At 44.0% G+C, this 19,931-nt stretch overlaps 1 protein-coding gene across 1 annotated transcript in view; it reads left to right on the forward strand.

Moving 5' to 3' along the window:
* Positions 1-4,119: 4,119 nt before the first annotated feature.
* Positions 4,120-19,931, forward strand: part of HCN2 (hyperpolarization activated cyclic nucleotide gated potassium and sodium channel 2) — a 158,226-nt gene continuing 142,414 nt past the window's right edge. Inside the window, exon 1 of the mRNA XM_073594040.1 lies at positions 4,120-4,651. Coding sequence (XP_073450141.1) covers positions 4,194-4,651 — 458 coding nt within the window. The 5' untranslated portion in view covers positions 4,120-4,193. The remainder of the gene's footprint in view (positions 4,652-19,931) is intronic.

Genomic DNA, 19,931 nt, shown 5'->3' on the forward strand with positions numbered 1-19,931 from the left:
ATCCACTTGGGAAGATGCGATTAAAGCCGCTAATCTTCCTTCTAAGCCATGCAGGGCAGAGGAAATGCATCTTAAGTCACGTATACAGGGGCTGAAGTGAGAAGCAGTTGCACCACCAATAGGTTCCAATGACTCACCCTGGCTTGCCATTTCTGGTATCCATGGAGAGGATGACAGTGTGAAGGCATGACTGGAGTTCCCAGTGCCTGGAGGTGGAATTTTTGGTACCTTTGTCGTAGATCTGGAAGTCATAATGCTAAGAACAAAAGCAGAGGCACTTTTTAAGACAAATATACTATTGCTGAGTAATAGTAGTAACTGCTACCACACAATTCAGCTTTTGATGCTGAATAACAATTGTATTTTCCTGTACTGGAAATGCCTGATACACCGCTTACCTGACCCAGCGCTCCTATGTCCTGTGTGACAGCCTCTACTCTTCAGCTGCTCTGATGGAGACTGTTTGTCCTAAGAGCGCCGGCTTTATGAAGAGGTTTCAGGTGTGAGCCTGATTATTGCCCAGTGCGTGCGCCGTGTGTTCCACGAGAACGCTGAATCCTGCACATGGCGCCGCCTGCCTTTGCCACGCCCCTACAGTGACCCGCCCTCCTTAATGACCGTAGTGCGCGCTGGGACGGCATTCGGTCTGAATGCAGACCGAAGGAGGAGGCTGCACCCGCTATTGAAGAGGCTTCTATTTGCTTTAAAGCAGGTAAAAACAGAAATGTTTTAATTCACATCAACTCTCTGGTTGCTGCTTAAACCCCTATGTTTAATAAACCACCCCGCACTGCTCCTTTTTTCTTTTGGGGGGGGGGGGGGGGCAGGGGGGATTTGTATCTAGCAGTTGGATTATACTGTAAACTTGTTTAGTGCTGTCATTTTGTCAAATAAGTAATGATATTCAGACATGCGGATGTAGTACAGCTTTTATACAAAAAAAATGCTGTACCCCCGGTCCCTTAGTTTCCCCAATTGGGGGGGGGGAGGAACATTTGTTCAATTACAAACCCCCACCTGCTACTGGGACACACATTGCTGTTTGTAGCTGGACACAGAGCTGCTGGGATACACAAGGTATTTTTACTCCCTCTAGAGGAGATTAAAGGCATTACAATATTTACATATGGAAGAAAGGGATAGGTGGACTTTGCAGTTCCTAAGCTTCTTCCCTTACCTTATCCTCGTTGCAGGATACTGCTGAAACAGACAGATCCAAACTTCACCCATCACGGCAGGCAGCGTTAGTAACCTTCAAAGACCGGGTCCCTTATAGGGGTTCCACTCCTTTGTACCTGTATAGCACCCCTCAGGAAATCTTTAGGTGATGTAGCATGACCAAAAAGTGTCCTGGTTCCTAGGGTCCAGACCTCAAAGAGAAGCGTTTCAGGCAAAACCTCATTCTTCTAAGCGAGGCCCGGGTACCATCCTGTGGCCTCAGTGGCATGGATGGATCTGGTTGTGGAGGTTTTTTACATCCAGCATGGATCCCTCCTGGAGCTCCTCAGAGCACATCTTCACTCGTGACCAACACCTTGGACACTGGCGAAAAAACGGAGGTACTCCTGGAAGGAGGAGGGGTTATATAGGGGAGTGAACTTCCTGTATTGGGTATACCAGTGTCAACACCTGAAGGTGGCCCATAACCCATTAAGCTATTACTTAGGCTCTGTGTCCCATGATGTACGATAAAGAAAACCTGCATTGATATGTAAATAGAGGCTGCATTATTATGTAAATAGTCACAGACTGCGGCATTGCTATGTAAATAGAGGCAGCATTCATATGTATATCATGCCCCCTTGGAGTCATATCCACCATCACTTCTGCAGAATGCTGCCCACTGGGGAAAGGAGCATGCTTGAAAGTCTTGCCTACAACTATAGTCATTAAGCCTAACATCAGCCTGTTCTGCAAAGGTAAGCAAATTGCAGGTGGAACCCTACTTCAAAAAGACATGATGTCACAGCACCCTGAATTTTGGTGCATGTGAATACGCACATCTCAGCTGATGCATGAGGGTGTCATTAACAAATAATGGGACTGTTGTGTATATGCTAAAGAGCAGCATGTTTCTGTGGTGATTTTGCATGTATTCCCCAGCACAAATGTGAAGGCAGACTATATGTCTTGGTTACATTGGTGGTCAGTGTAAATCTTCTCATTACATTGGGGCTTGGTGTACAATCCTTTCATTCACACTAGTGTAGATCCCTCTTTACATTGGTTGTTACTATGAATGCTCCTATTACATTAGCAGTCAGTGTAAATCCCCCTTACATTGGTGGCCAGTGTAGAAACTCCCCTTTATTGGCTGTTGATGTAAAATCCACAATTATATTGGTTGTCAGTATAAATTCTTCATAACATTGTTGATCAGTGTACATTTCCCTTTACATTGGTGGTAAGCGCAGAATTGCCCTTACACTGGTGGTCAGTGTAAATCCCCCTTTACATTGGTGGTCAGTGTAAATCCCCCTTTACATTGGTGGTTGGTGTAGAAGTGTCACCTAACATTGGTGGTCGGTACAAATCTCCTTGACCATGGTTGTCAGTGCAAATTCCCACATCCATGAGGGTCATTGTATATTTCCCCTTACATTGGTGGTTGGTGTAAATGCTCTAATTACATTGGTGTCAGTGTAGAAATCCCTCTTTTCTATTGGTGGGTGGCGTAAAATCCCGTTACATGGTGGCCAGTGCAAATTCCCCCTCACATTGATGTTCAGAGTAAATCCACTATATACTTGCCAAAGATTTCCAGCTTTGCTCTGCATGATTCAGAATTTGCCACAGTGTACTGCCTCCTAACTAATCCCATCCCCCCACCACTGTTACTGATCCCAACAACCCCCCCACAATGCTGGGGGAGGGGGGTGTAATCAGTGGCAATGCTGATCCCAGGATTCCTAAGAGTTTTCTTTCTATTGATGGGTCCCCCTACCTTCCCAGTCCATGGTGTGCAGGCAGTGAAGAGATGATGTGCTACAATCTTTAGCAACCAATCAGTGAGCAGCAATGCTTTGCACTAACCTCTTGCAACCAATCATTGAGTGGGAAGGATATGCAGTAATCTCTAGAAACCAATCAGTGAGCAGTAATAATGTGCAGTGACCTCTAGCAACCAATTAGTGAGTGGTATAGATGTGCAGTAATCTCTAGCAATCAATCAGTGAGCAGTATTGATGTACAGTAATCTCTAGCAACCAATCAACGAGCAGAAGTCATGTGCTGTAACCTCTAGGAGCCAGTCAGTGAGCAGTAATGATACACTGTAACCTCTGGCAACCAATCACAATCGCTGCCTGATCTGATTCAGTAAACTGATTTTGAGTCTAGCTATTTATTGTATGTCTCAAAGCATGTGGAGAGCGAAATTGCATGGAAAAGGGGGGGGGGGGTGCAAATATATGTTTGCCCAGGGTCCAGTCAATATTAAAGACGGCCCTGCCAGCCATAATGGTGTAAATTACTGTGTACAGTGAGAAATGGGATAAAGTTGACTAACTTTGGCAGGGGATGTAGAGGGAAGATTTCACAGCATGGAACCTATTAGAGAAGCTGGTAGTAACAACATGTGCCAAACCCTGCACTCCCTAAGAAGTAACATTACTAATGCACCCAGGGGATTAGTCTCAACCTAAAATCTAGGCCAAGCAAATCGGTTCTGCCGCTGATCGCCCCCCTCTCGGCCCTCAGTATACAGCGAGCACTGTGACCGCTAGCTCTCCAGACCGCCCCTTCAAGGTCACGCCCACTAAGCTCTGGCGCCGCCTATGTAATTCTTGTTATCGAACCCCTCCTCTTCCCCGCCCCTTGTATTCCTTTCCATCAGCGTCACGCCCATTTTCATGTCCTCCAATTCCGGACTGCAATTCATTTGCTCAAAGCGTTGTTACTCCGCCTCCCAGAACGGATTTTTTCTCCTATCAGCAAATCTGTGTAATATGACAGTCGTGCTAGGTTCTTCCTGATTGGCTTCTTTGTGCTTTGCCCCACCCTAATATCAGTGAGCCCAACCTGCACTCAGAGGGAGCATCTTGGCAATGCGCTCCTCTCGCCTCGATTGGACGCGCACGTCATTCACCGCCCACCTTGTTGACCATTGGCCCGCTGTGATTCTAGCACCCGCCCGCTGGAGTGCCCCCGCCCCGCGGTCGCTCCCTCTGCTCACTCCGCAGGTCCCCGCTGCCATGGACGGGCGGGGAGGCGGCAGCGGTGGCTCCATCGCTGCGGGGATGAGAGGAGTGGAGGCAGCCGCGACGCCCGAGGAGCAGCAACAGTCCCGGGCGGCGGGGAGGAGGGGCACCCGCAGCCCATGCAGCTCAGCGGGAACTCCGGGCACCGGCAAAGGCAGCCCGAATGGGGAGTGCAGGCGGGAGCTTTGTGAGGCGCCGCCCCGGGAGCACAAGGTGTCCTTCTCCACCGAACTTCCGCGGGGGTCCTCCCCGGGGAAAGACACTGAGGATGGCGAGGCCGGAGAAGGGGAGCCCCGCTCGGGCTTCATGCAGCGCCAGCTGTCTGCCATGCTTCAGCCCGGGGTCAACAAGTTCTCCCTCCGGATGTTCGGCAGTCAGAAAGCGGTGGAGAGGGAGCAGGAGAGGGTGAAATCCGCGGGGGCCTGGATCATACACCCGTACAGTGACTTCAGGTAAGGTACGAGGGGGGCACATGACTTGTTACTAGCACACTTGGAGCTCCCCTCTGCTTGTTGCATTGTGATCTTAGTGTGTAGTACGGAGGAGGAGGGATAGGTGCAGTGCGTATGAGACATAGAGGTCACCTCGATCGTCATACATCATGACAGCTCCTCTTCTACAGGTGATCTCACCACAATCCTGACTTCTCATATCTCACACCATCCCCTCCTGAGCATGGATGTGCTGTCCATGCCTTCTGCTTCTAGGTTGCTTTTTAAGGGACACTAGAAGGTCATTGGGCTGGGCATCTGTGTGGTGGTCTCCTCCGCAACAAGCCACGGTGCACTTTAAGGCCACGTTCATGCCAACACATCCCAGGAAAAATGCATGCCACGCTTGCAGTGCCACTAATTGTTATTGGCACGGGAAATGTGCAAACACCCCCCCCCCCCCCCCTCTCAAAAAGGTGCAGGAGCTTCTTTTGGGATGTAGGTCAACCCATTCAAGTGAATGGGCTGACTTATGCTGTTGTAGGGAAAACCCCACTGATTCGAATGAGGCCTGAGAGATTGTTCACACTTGAAGCCGTGGGGGGGTGGTAAAATGAGTTGTAACGCAAGATTATCTACTAGAGTTGCCACCTCATCCCTTTAAACCCGAACACATATGAATTACACAGGTTCTGTGGCTAATTGAATGCAGGTAAAGCACTAAGTGAGTTTAATTACAAAGAACCTGTGTAATTAATATGTTCGGGTTTAAAGGGATGAGGTGGTAACCCTATTTCCCCACGCACATGTTCAAGAAAATGTCTCTCTTCTTCTTTTTTGTTGTTTGATGGGAATGCTTTGTGCATTTTTGAGTTTTTCTTGTAAATTGGACATAAAATAAAAATTACTTGATAAAAGAAAATGGCTGTTCAGTAATGCTGGGTGCTGTAAGCTGTAAACCGTGGACGATCAAAGTGAAGAAATATCATCAGCACACCAAGGATTCTTCGAAAAGGTCCAAAGCTTTATTTTCGTGATCACATGGTAAACATACGGAAACATTTTGGAGATACGCAGGGCCCCTCCGCCAGGCTACCTCACTTGCCTGACAAAGGGGCTCTGCGTGGCTCCAAAACGTTGCCGTATGTTTACCACGTGATCACGAAAATAAAGCTTTCAACCTTTTCGAAGAATCCTTGGCGCGCTGATGACATTTCTTTACAGTAAAATGAGTTGAGGTGCAGTTTTAAGGCTGTGTTCACACTAGTTCAAATTGTCTGCAGGTTTCCCCACATCCAATTTGCATGTCAGGAGACTGTGACTGGCTCTCAATGGAGCCGCTTCACACAGCTTCGGGGTGGCTGCGGAGCAGTTTGCATGTGTGCATCTTCTGGTCCGTTTCAGGTCTTAATCCAGCCAAAAATTCAGGCCTAATTTGTCCCTGAGAACTGGGACAAACCGGACCCCTGCTGTGATCCACTCCGCACAGCACTGTGAACCCAGCCTTAGCCTAGTACAGCGGCTGGAGTGGGTTGTATACATGCAGAAAGTATACCCTTTTTTTTGCATTCGCTGTCAAACGTGACCCATTCAAGAGAATATGGATGCGTCGCAAATGCCCCCTGGCCACAAGCAATTGTGGCTAGTTGGTGCAGTATTTACAGGGTTAAAACAGGCAGTGTGGAGGGGTCATATCACCTCCTCACTATCTGTCAACCGCGTGCAATTCACGGTTTACAATAGGAAACATATCGTCTGAAACGTGATCCACAGGCAGTCGAAAGTGTAAATGAGCCCCCCCCCCCCCCAAAGAACCATCACCCCTGAGAAAGGTGCATGACATTACATACATGTGCCTGCCTATTAACTTCATTGTCACTGCTGTCCTTGTGAGGTTACACCATCAGACACTGCTTGAGCCATGCAGGGTACACCTTGACATCTTCCAGCAAAGTCATTCCCAGCAGCATCCAAATGAGATGCAAGCGTCAGAGGTGAAAGCAGATCCTTGAGTTTGGCATACGGTTTTAGCCATATGAGTCACAACAAAAGAGCACATTTGGAGGGGTATGCCTTTTACTAGGTCCTCTACTGCAGATAAGGCCTCCTCCAGCATGGAATGGGTTAGCCGTTCTCTCCTCCCCTCTTCTGCTGCTGTTCAAGGTTGCAATGTTCTTGATGTTTGTCTAGGCTTCAGCCATGGATCACCTGTTTTTTTTACTTGGTCTATTCAGGATCCATGTATTGTTATTAAATGTGTACGCCTCGGCTTTGCAGTGCACAAAAGTGACTTTACAGTTGAGATTAGCAGAATCTTTAATTCAGTAATCCTTCTCAAGGTATGTTTGCAGATAATCAGCCAGACGCATCATGCTCTGTAAGTGGATGGGCTAATTATCTGTAATCCTTATTAAAACCATCCAGTACCTTGCACTGTTCCATCTGATAAAGTTAAAAAGTATATGTGCAGTAAACTGTTTAGCATCCTGACAGCGATAATAGCAGGTTTACACTTCTATGTCCTCTGCTAGTTTTTATACAGTTGGCATCTTTGTATTTTTAAGCTTGATATGCAGAGATCCTTTATCATAGATAAAATATCAACAGTCCTGTGAGTAGGAAACAAATATTTTTTTTTGTATGAATGTAAGGTGTATTTCTTCAGGTCTGCAAACTGAATACATATTTGAAGACCAAAAAGATCTAAATGCTTTCATGTTTTTTGTCTTAGTTCTAGGATAGTCCATTAAAGCAGTCCTTATAGAACTTATATGTGGTTTTACTTTTGTTATGGTTTTTTAAAAATCAATATTGGGCCTATGCCAGTTTTCACTGTTGGGAATCATTGGTAGTTTGAAGATAGTCCATGTGCTACAGGTTAGTCTTTCAATTCCAGTAGTGCTAACATAAACAAATATACAGGTAAGGGAGCTGTCTGTGGTGCTGACAGAAGTGATACTCAATATGTAAACAGCTGATAGTGCTGTGTGTTGTCCCAACATAGAGCTATCCATGGTGCTGAAGTGACAGCTTAATTGAGACAACACTCAACACAACAATACATTCTTAAACCCTAGAGCAACACTGTTCTTGTGACTATTTAGAAGTATACCCTCCCTATAAATACTACCCAGACCAGTATTTTTCTTTAAAGATTTCCTGTGTACAGTACATTATTGCTTAACATTTATGGTCTGTTCATACCAGATTCACGGGCACATGGCAATCAACACATGCCAGCGCATAAACACTGTAAAGGGAGCAGTCCACACCAAAGCATTGCGCTGTTTTCTGCCCTGCACTGAAACATGCCTTACGTCAGTGCAAATCATGTAAACACAACCAAGTGCACCACAACACACACAAACAGTCAAAACAGTCTGTTGAAGTTTAAAAAATAAAGTATTTCAGTGCATTTTGAAATGCTGTGCAGCATGCAAATGTCATTGCGTTTTTATGTAGACTCAACACACACACATTGTAGTGTAAATGGACCCTAAAAGGGCATGAAGAACTCCAGCATCCCAATAAGTAAGAGTTTGTGTGGGTTTTTTTTTTTTTTTGATTTGTTTAAATATTTTGTGTATTACTTTACAGTTGTAGCCATGGATAAAAATTGATGTTTACTTCACCTTTGGGAACATGTTACATGTTCCACCCCGTTTTAAGGTGGAGCTTGTAACATTGGATCCTCTCCCAGAAACTCGCTGTCGCATTTTTAATGACACTTGCTGACACAAATATAGAGTTCTGTGAATGGAAAAACTACAACTACCCTCAGCCTTTGCGTCTGATGTTTTGTAGTTTTTAATTAACCACCAGAGCACTGGGTAGTTCATTGATGGTTTCTGTCATTGTGTAACTGCCTGCCCATACGAGGTATGAGCAGACAGCTTACCCTCACAGTCTGCAGGAACCATACATTGCACCTGTGATCTGCTGATCGTGAACGCCATGCTTTCTAGGCTCCCAATTAAAAAAACAAAAAACAAATGCACATTTTTTTTTTTTTTTTACCTGCAAAAAGATGTTCATTTATTAAAAAAAAAGAGAATTTATCCTTAAACAGTAAACACAGCTCAGCTTGATCACTAGTACCTATAAATAAGCTTATAATAGAGCAGGGCTCAAAATTTAAAGTCCTCAGCTATTAGCCAGGCCTTAAGGGTTATGTTACCCCGCCCCTAAACACACCCTCATAAACTATCTCATGAAATGACACTTAAAGTTGTTGTTAATATTTATTTTTGTTAAACATTTATCAGTGCAGCCTCACCAGTGCCCATGAACGCCGCTTCACCAGTGCTGGGGAAGAGAGAGGAAGAGGAGAGTCGGCCGGATTATCAGAGGATTGCCCAATGTAACAGCTTTCATTTGAAATGCCCAATGTTCCCGATACTCGCCGTCACACACAGTCCCGCCTTCTGGCCCGGGTACTTTGATAGATGTCACATGTCTCGGCATTGGACTGGTGTCTATTAAAGTATCTGGGCCTCCCTTTCAATATATTTCACGCAGGAAATGAAGACGTGGGCACGAGCGTAAAATATATTGAAAGGGAGGCTCGACACACAGATACGAGTCCTCTGTTCCTGTACACAGCTGGGACGCACATCGAGTGTTATACACACTCGCTAGATGCCGGACCGGACTCTGCTTCCCTCCATAGCTGCAGACCGTTTTTCATCTGTACCTTACATCCTACCCTATGGATTTGTAAGTGTGCTTTTAATAATAAAAAGACGTTGTTACACTATCCGTGCCTTTCTGTGGCTTTTTATGAGGAGCCACCATTTACAGATGTTGTGGAGGGACTGAATGAGAGGCATTCTATACATAGATCCATTCCTGTATTGGCTTGAGATTTGGGTGTCTACGCACAGCGTTCCTATGCTGCAACATCCTAAAGGGAACTTTGGATGAGAGATATCCATCTGGTCCTTTATATGCCTGAGGGTCCCTCTGTGGCCATTGTGGTCACTCTGGTGAGCGCTTTGACTTATCACTTCGGGTGAAGCACTTTATTTGCAGTATTTGCACAATATAATCACGGTGATTGGAACACCTAATAAGAAGATTCACTGTTTTTTTTTCCTTTCGACAGCAATGTTGGATGAAATATGAACTTTTTATTTGCACTAAAGTTATTTTTATTTTATATTATTTATTTGTTTTTAGTGCACTACAGTTGCGCCCTTCACTGTTTATACTGAAGGCAGTTGTTGCTGTTAGCCAAACCAATAAAAGGTTTATATAATAGTATTATTCTTAAAATAATGGGAAGTAGAAGAGTGTGGCACAGTGTGCTTTACAAAGTAACACTTGACATTTTAATGTTTTTCAGATACATTGGTAGAATAATTGTGGAAGTGATCCCAGATTTGTTTGTTTTTAATGGGCCTAAAATGTAATATATATAGCTCATTCATGTAGGAAGTACAGTACAGTGTCTATGGAAAGCATGAGTTGGGAGGATGCACTGATAGATGTAATGGAGCAGAGCACAGAATACATTCATCTGGGTCCCAGGGACCACTCGATGTTACGAGCCAGGCAAGCACTTTGTTATATATCGTCTATGCTTTTTGAACCCAAAGGTATGTTGGTTTAATAATGAATGGTCCTGTTCTCGCTTTTTGTAAGGAATAGGAATATTTTGCTCTATGATAGTGCGTGAAGGATATTTTCCATCTATGTGTGTGGGTGTGTTCATCCAATTAGCACTTTGTTTGCTTACGTCGTGGTATGTGATTCTTACTATTTTTGTCTCGTGTGTGTGTGTGTGTGTGTGTGTGTGTGTGTATGTAATGGTTTATAGCTGTATCCAGCCATCTGCTTTTGCGATCATGATTATTCTGTGTCATTATATCTGTCACAGTTTTTTTTGTTGGGATCGTCATCGTCTGCCTGTCTTGTCTGTAAAATCTCAGCTAGTTTTGCCTGACGGTTATAGGCTCAGCTGTATTGACTTCGTTCTTTGTGTTTCTTTTTCAAAAGTCCTTTTTCGTTTGTGTACATGCAGAAGATGTGACATTTATGTTACAATATATGATGCACTTGCTTTTTACTCAAAGGACAGAGTTTGTGTGTGTGTTTTGTTTTTTTTTTTTTTTTTTAACTATACATTGAATGACGTAGTACAGGCCATGTGTTTGAGCAAATAGAAATGCATATATGGTAGCTGCAGTTGGTGTCTTAGTTTTCAAAGGTTCAAGCTCCAGGGCTAATTTTGGTTTCACTACTGAGGGAGTCATTGTCATTCAGCAAGAATGCAAACTTTTCATACTTTACTGACTGCATTCTGATTCCAGTTCCAGGTTGATCAAGAAAACATTCGAAGGTCCTGCCCCATAAAGCAGAATGTAAAGAGTAGCTCCACTTTTGTGGGGAAAAAAATAGCAAAAAAAAAAAAAAATATATATATATATATATAGTATATACAATTGCGACTCAAGTCATATTGTAATTGAATGCTATTAAAAATTAAATTTCCCTTTCAATTTGTAGCTCTGTAATTGTCTCTAAAATGCAATATGGCTACCTAGAGGTGTTCTGTACACAGAATGTGTACAGAATGCCCCCAGAAACATAATCTCTTGCTTCTGTGATTGGCTCACTGATTTTCCCAGAAGTCTGCACTAAGATACAAGTCAGTATTCCGGAATCTCCTGCAACAAAAATGTCATTTTTGGTGAGATACTTCCAATAGGAAATCACGTCTAAAGGGATGCGGGCCCTGCAAGTGCAGCGGCTGATTTATAATTATGAAACCCCTCCCATTAGATGCACTTTCCACATGGACACAGACAAACACACAGGGATGTATTCAGAACAACAAAAGGTAGGAATCTGCAACAAAGTTTGTTAAAATCATTTTAATGTCCATAGATCACCCAGAGGGGAATGGGTTTTTTTTTTTTTTTCTCAACAAAAGTGGAGTTGCTCTTTAACTGTAACTGAGCACCACAAACTGAAAATGCTATTTAAAGTGGTATGAAACTTTTTTTTAAATTTTTTTTATGGGTTCCCAGCAGGTCTATACCATAATATGAGCTAGTATGTATTGCATGTTAGCACATTATGACACACTTGGCTTTGAAATGGAGCCCTCCAGCACTGAGCTATCACTGTTCCTGTTGCTTCCATCTTCAGTGAGTCTTCCTTCTGGGTTTGCGCTCTCCCTAAATGGCTGGACCATGATGACGTCCTTATCGTGCATGAAAACAGGAGTCACCATCACAGTACATCACTCTTTGCAATCCTGGCACACTCAGTGTTCCCTGACTGTAGAGCTTGCTGTGCATGCACCTCCTGGAGTCATGAATATGAATATCTAATAAACTGCCCTCTCAGGCAAGCAGGCAGCAGGGCATGCTTCGCAGACAAAAGCCCTCTGCTCCCACTCCAGATGAAAGGAAAGAAAAAGCCCATGATGGCATGACATCATTTTGGTCTAGGGCAGAAACCAAGAAACAACTGAAGAAATTTAAAAAAACAAAAAAAAAAAAAAGTAAATATAATTTTGCCATCCTATCTATTTGCTAATTCTAGCAGTATAAGGCTTCAAATAGTTAATGTTGATTGAGCGAGTTTGGTTCCCCCTTTTTTTTTGTTTTTCAAATATTTTTATTGAAATCACAAAACCACAAAAGTTGAGTCCGGGTTATTTCAGCAACAATGTGTAAACAATAGTGTTACTGATACAGTGGAATGTTACATTCAAAAAACTGGATTGTAAATTATATCAGACAAGACATTCTCAGCATATAATCTGTGTGAATATGGTCTATGTATTGTAGCAACTGAGGGGTAGACCTTTTGTACCGAGTCCAGAGCTCACCTAAACAGTTTTCCAATTTCTAAATTGCAGAGGAGAAAAGAAAGGACAATTTATTTAAAGAGGGCATAGAGGCAAGAGGAGAGGACGGGTGGGGACAAGGAAAGTGGGGGGGTCCCGTCCCAGTTTGGAAAGAGCGCCAAGCCATCGGGTATCTCTGCAGTATACAGCTGTTCTACCTTCATGAGCCAAGTAGGTTTAGACCCTCTTCAGAGAGGATAAACATATTCCATAATCTTCACAGCTCGGAGTATCTTTCTTGTTTATTTTGTGCTGAAAGTGTGAGATCTTCCATTTTATGGAGCCAGCATCTGACAGTAGGAGGTGATGGGTTTTTCCAATTGAGAGGAATACATGCCTTAGCTGCGTTTTAGCAATTGCCGCAAAATTAGATTTTTTTTTATACTTCTCTGCTGGGATGGTCGAAACATGTAATTGGAAGAAAGCTAGGTTGTTTGGGATTTTGTAGTCTGTGAATTTTTGAACAATGTTCCGTACTTCCCTCCAATATGACTCCTATTTTCGAACAGGGACAAAATATGTGTAGCATTGTACCTCTCTCCTACTGGCATCTCCAACAACGATCAGGCATCTCAGGACAAAATTTTTGAAGCATCTGCGGAGTATGGTACCACTGCGTCAGTTTTTTTTTAATTGGTCTCCCGAATCTTAGTGCAGATAGAGGATTTCAACGAGAACCTAACAATATTTTGTCGATGGCTGACCGCGAATGTACGGTTCATTTCTTTCTCCCATTTCTCCAGCCAGGGTAAGTGTAAATGTTTCGGCGGGGAAATCAGTTGACTATATGTTTTTGAGAGTACTTGTGTCAATACTCCATCCTCTGAGCAGTATTCTTCAAATGTGGATAGTCGTCAACCAAATCTTCCTGGAGTCTCTAGAGAGTGGAGAAAGTGATGGAGTTGTAGGGCACTCCAGAACGGCAAGCGAAAGGCACAAGTGGGCTCCATTAAAGAGGCGATGGAGGGCCAACAGCTTGCCACTAAAAAATGCGATGCCTGAACACAGCTACTCCGTCGTAGGATATAGAAGTGATGATCTTTCAGGCCTGGAAAAAACGTGGATTCCCAGTAATAGGCATCAGGGGAGAATCTATGGTCAAGAGAGAGGTCTTTGTAAATATTTGTGCACAACTACGTATTGTAGGGCCTATCAGGGGGTGTAGCTTTAAGGTTGGTGGTAGATTATCAAAGCACCAAGGCGCTCCTTTGAGTAAAATGTCAGTTTTGAGCTTGTTCAGTTTGTACCCAGAGTCTTCCAGCTGAGTGACGGTTACAATATATTAGACGTCCTAAGTGAACTGCCTGGTAATATTTTAGAACGTCAGGAAGGGCAATACCTCCATATTGTTTAGGCTGGGATAAAATCGATCGGGGAGTGTGTGGTTGTTTGTGAGCCCAGATAAATTTGATGAATATGGAGTGGACCGGTTTAAACAACTGAGAGGTTATTTTAACTGGTAGAGTTTGAAAAAGATATAAATACTTAGGTAAGATACACATCTTTAGAAGATTGCTTCTACCGACCCAGGAATGTAGTCCTTGATTCCACGTCTTCAACAAGACACAGGTTCTGGTCAGAGGGGGGGGAAGTTGCGTTCAAAGACCGGAGATAAGTTAGATGAGATATACGTTCCCAGATATGTCAGAGCTGTCTCTGTCCACTTGAACTTAAAGCTTAGCTGCAAGGTCCTGAGTAGCGCAGGGGAGACCCCCACCCCCATAGCTTCTGATTTACCAAAATTGATCCGTAAGTTAGATAGCTTGCCATAGATATCGAATTCACGGATAAGGTTGGAGAGTGATACCGACGGGTTAGTGAGGGAAAAGAGCAATTCATTAGCATAACTTGAAATTTTATGCCGCATATTCCCTACCTGAACGCCAGTGATGTCAGGGTTCAGTCGGATCATACAAAGAAAGGGTTCCAGAGAGAGAGCAAGGAGCAGGGAGGATAGCGGGTGCCCCTGTCTTGTCCCGTTCTTAATGGGAAAGGGGTCCAATAGAATCCCATTGGCTTTCCATTGTAACATATGTTTTCCCAAGCCCATATGACATAGGACTGCAAACATAAAATGCCAGTTCACGCAGTCAAATGCTTTTTCAGAGTCTGTTCCTATTATAATACAAGGAGTCTGTGTCTCTTGTGCTGTGTGGATAAGGTTTAACACTTTTTAAGCATGTTATCGCAGGCTTCTCTAGTTGGAATGAATCCCACTTGATCAAGGTGAATCAGTGGTTGTAAATGTTCTGTGATTCGCTTGGCAATAATCTTTGTAAACAATTTAAGATTACAGTTCAAGGGTGAGATAGGTCTATAACTGCCACAGCAAGTCAGATCTTTACCCTCTTTAGGGATTACTGTGACAAGGGCTTTTAAGGTATCTCTAGGGAAGAGTGTTTCGTAACCTATTCCATTGATCAGATCTACCATGTGGGGACCCAGGAGTGGGAGGAATCGCTTGTAGTACTGTAGTGGGAAACCATTGAGGACTGGATCTTTGCCTGTCTTTGAGATGTTAAGTGCATCTTGCAGTTTGTCTAAGGTTATTGGTGCTTCCAAATCTTGTCGTACCTCAGGGGTCAGCTGAGGGAGCTGAGAGGAGGCCGTGTAGTCTTCTAAGTTGTAAAAGGAAGAATAAAATTCTCTAAAGCCCTGGGCAATCTGTTTAGGGAGCACTGCTTTTTGGCCTTGAGGCGTAATAATTTGAGGGATATATGAAGCTAATTTTTGTTCTTTAATTGATCTGGCCAACATTCTCCCACATTTAGCTCCACACTCATAATTGAGTCTTCGGCATCTTTGTATGGCTGCTTTGGCTTGGTATCTCAGTAAGTCTGACGTCTGTTTGTAAAGGGATAAGCGATCTCTTTCAAGCGCCGGGGCGTGTTTTTCTGTTGGGCCTCCACTTTGTGGCTGTCGTTTGAGAAGGGACCAGAGTTTCTCCTCGCATTGTCTTTTGAGCCTCGATCCATGCTTGATCAAGTTTACCTCTGATAACTGCCTTGTAGGCCTCCCACAGGATCCCCACATCACAGTTCAGATTGTTTTTTGGTCTGAAAGTACATATTCAGTTCTTTTTGAACATCCTCCACTACTTCAGGGGTCTGCAGTAGGCTTTCGTTCAACTTCCAGAATCTAGTCCTCCAAGAGGACAGGTCTGAAAGTTTGCACGTTAGCTCAATTCGTGCGTGTTCTGACCATGTTATCATGTTAATAGCTGAACTTTGTACAGCATGCAACTGTGTGGGATTAAAAAAATAGTCTATGCGCGTATAGACTTTGTGAGGAAAGGAATAGGAGTAATCTTTTTCACCTGGATGCTGTAGGCACCAGATGTGCTTTGTGAAGGGATTGCGCTACTCGTTTTTGGATACCAGGAGTAACGGAGGACGTGCCAGAGGAGGTATCTACAGCAGGAAGTAACGGAACATTGACGTCTCCTCCTAATATCAACTGACCTGTGGAAAATTCCAGGAGTAAGTCTATTGTGTGGCCGAGAAAAAGGTCCTGACAGTCATTAGGGGCATAGATAGTGGCAAATGTAATTTTGGCCTCCCTGAGCAACCCTTTGATGAACATGAAGTGGCCCTCAGGGTCCGCTAGGGTGTTGTGGCATGTCCAGGGAAGTTGGTTGGATAATAAATATGGATACACCTTTTAGATTTAGTGAGTTTATTAGTAGAATGGTAGGTAACTGGATAAAACCTATTTTTCAACATAGGAAGTTTATCGTCTCTGAAGTGGGTTTCCTGGATGAACGCCACATCTGCATACGAGCGTTTCAGATCATTCAAAAGTATGTGTCTTTTAGGGAACATTTTAGAGACAAGAAAAAGATACACAGGTGCTAAACCATCAAGTAGGTTCAGGGGAACACTTGCGATTAGACACGGCCCCTGAAGCTACAATGGCAAAAGATTGCCAATGGTGCACTCCAACCCACGTCAGCGTTGGAAGTGCACCAACCTAACAGGAGTGGCCCCTACCCACCTGGCCCGGCAGCAAACAGCAACGGCATGTAATATAAATATAACCCAAACAGTAGAAGAATACAACCTCTCCAGCATATTTGTAGTTCAGGGGTGTAACCAGCATGGGTCACTCCACAATCCCAATATCGGGGCAGGGAAGACCTAGGCTCACCCGGGGGGTGCCAATGTATCTAAAGAGGAGTAACCGGTGGTGTAGGGAGGGCAGCTATGCCGAGTGAGATCCCTGAGATCCTCCTCTCGAGTATTGGGGCTCAGGTGTTATGTAGGTTGCCAGGTAGAAGACCTCACCTACTAGGTAGGTCTCCAGCACAGTATAGTTTACCACTTGTGCGTCTTTGTCTCCCAATAGCAATGTCTTGGTAGTACCGTTCTCTTTGCCTCAAATTGTTCCTGGGTAGACTCCGCCGGAACTCCACCAGGGCACGCCCCTTCAGAGTCCCAGCCAGCCCCCTCTCATCAATCAGACAGGAGGCTGTCAGCAGAAGTCAAGGCAGAGACCTGAGTGGCCATCTCTCAGTGTCTAACAACCCCCTCCCCCTTTCCCTCACCCCAGCCTACCTAAGTATGGGCAGAGATTCATCACTTTTTCATTAACAAAATCAACGTTAGGATTCCCCATTTCTGGCCAGAGGTGTAAAACAAAAATAAACTTGTAGGAGACATTGGCCACCCTTCAGAGCTGCATACAGGTCACAAGAGATGGTGTCAGCAACAGTGGCTGTTCCCCCTGTCCTACTTAGCATCAAACAGACAGTTCCACAGTGCGCTGTAGTACAGTCTATAGTTACACAGCAGAAGCATGTGGTTCAAAAACTAAGGCACTAAGACCTCCATTAGGGTTCTCAGTCTTGGTCAGCTCTGCTAGGGGTGGACAGGAGGTTAATAAAGAAATGGCCGGGGATCATGGAGAGCAATAACGATTACCCACAGCAGTGATGGAATCCCCGGTCACCCTGTTGTTCTCAGTCCATATGAATTCAGCAACTCGGGCAAATGGGACCCAGAGGGAGGCAGGCAGAGCGGAGTCATGGGGATGTACTTCAGGTAATGTAGCAGGGGTAGTAGTTATGCTGTCTGGCACCATAGACACAAGTGTCCATAAGTAATGAGTTGCCTGCATCGGGTATACCGTGGAGGAGCGGTGAGATGTTGGCATGCATACTTTGGACATAGACGGAACTGGGTGGCCCCCAGAAGCTGTTGGGAGTGCAGCAAAGAGCTTAGTTGGGATTACATGGTTATATCCCACTCTCATTGTGTTTAGCTGGTTAGTGGGCAAGGCGAGGGAGGGAGTGGGCTGTCATTTACCACTGTGTATACGCCCACATGTGACTCTATAGTCACATGGGCTGCTCAGATGTGATGGGGAGGAAATGCTCAGCATAAAAACTCACTGAAAACTGAGCATGTGCAGAGTTGTCACCACAGCTGCAAAATACCTATATAAATTGGGAACATGAACAGAAGGTCGAGATAGAGAACAGCAGGATCAACCAGGTTTTTTTGCAGAAAACTAATCCCATAGCGACTGAGTAGGTAATACAGCATTTATTGATTGTTTTTTATGTTGTGGATTTGGTGACACTTTAATGCAGTGTCCCTTGTGCAGGTGCTGGTTGTTATAGTGGGAATCTTCAGTTTTCTTCCCTCCTCCTATACCCTGCAATGTTCTGGTGATGCCGGGGTTAATAGCAGCATTGGACCTGTGACAGGCACTTATTAGGAGTGCCGCCAATGCCTTGCCTTTTCGCCTCCCTCCTTCATTCATAGAAACTGTACTATAGTTTCCAAGAATGAAAAATGCTCTATGACTGGAGGACAGGCAGATGAATGAAGTGTCCGCCTCCTCCATTGCCAGTTTTGCTTTTCATTAATGGAAGCTATAGTACCGCTTCTATGAATAGAGGTGGGGGGTGGAATGAGTGGGCTTAGTGGGCACTCTTAAAGAGTGCCTGTCGCAGGTACAAGGCTGGTATTTACCTCCGCAGCACCAGAAGATTGTGGGTGCGTGGTATGGGAGGGGGACTAAGGACTGAACATTTTCACCATGACGGCCAGCACACTGGACAATTCACATTAAGGACCGGTTCACACCACAATTTTTGCATTTAGAATGTGTTAGAGAGGTAAGCAGCTACATGGCAACTGAATTCCAATGTGGGAAAGTGTGAAGTAATGCATTTAGGAGCTAAAAACACGAATACAAGTTACACACTAGGGAATGAACCTCTGGGTATATCGATGATGGAAAAGGACCTGGGGTTTCTAGTAGATGACAGACTCAGCAAGATCATGCAATGTCCAGCTGCAGCAGACATGGCCAGTGAACTGTTGGCATTCGTTAAAAAGGAAAAAATATATATAAAACACAAAGCGCTGTGATGCTAAATAGCTGATAATTACACATAAAACCAAGTGAGGCTGCTATCAAAAGAGAGTGTTTTCAGAGTCACTTAAAAAGAATAAATAATGATATTTGAAGCGCTTCACAATGTGCATGAAAATGAATATATAAGAATAAATATAAATATAAATAGTCAAATAAATCCAGCGGTGAGTAAAAATTCCTAAAAAATCCAGCAATCAAAATAGTTTAAAATTATAAAAAATTAGTGACACCAAATGTGTAAAATTCACATAAAAAATCCACATAAAAATAAATATATAGGGATGTATTCAGAAGGTTCAATTATACAGGTGTAGAATCCTGATTGGTATAGAGCTTTTGATCACTAGCAAAGCTGTTTAAAAACACTTGCTTAATCAAGGTGCTCATTGACCTTCATAGTAACAATATGCTTTTTGCTTCTATTCACAACCAATGTGAGAATCATAAACAGGCAGATAAGAGAAAAAAACCAATCATTGTGCAATAGTTAGGATACCAAGGTACACAGGCAAACTTCAATCCACTCACGTGTGCCTTATAATGATAAGGCATATGCAGGTTTTACTATAGCAGTCAGCCGCCTTAGACAGGAGCAGATTCAGTGCAGTACACTGTGTGATACTGCTGATCTGCACAGAGCGTCCTTGGCTCCTCCCACACGTTACATCACAGTCACGTGACTTGATCAAGGATCCTTGAAAAAGTCACGTGACTGTGATGTAACGCGTGGGAGGAGCCAAGGACGCTCTGTGCAGATCAGCAGTATCACACAGTGTACTGCACTGAATCTGCTCCTGTCTAAGGCGGCTGACTGCTATAGTAAAACCTGTATATGCCTTATCATTATAAGGCACACGTGAGTGGATTGAAGTTTGCCTGTGTACCTTGGTATCCTAACTATTGCACAATGATTGGTTTTTTTTCTCTTATCTGCCTGTTTATGATTCTCACATTGGTTGTGAATAGAAGCAAAAAGCATATTGTTACTATGAAGGTCAATGAGCACCTTGATTAAGCAAGTGTTTTTAAACAGCTTTGCTAGTGATCAAAAGCTCTATA

The sequence above is a fragment of the Aquarana catesbeiana genome, linkage group LG01 (genome assembly GCF_042186555.1).
Source record: "Aquarana catesbeiana isolate 2022-GZ linkage group LG01, ASM4218655v1, whole genome shotgun sequence".
In the NCBI taxonomy this organism is placed as follows: Eukaryota; Metazoa; Chordata; class Amphibia; order Anura; family Ranidae; genus Aquarana; species Aquarana catesbeiana.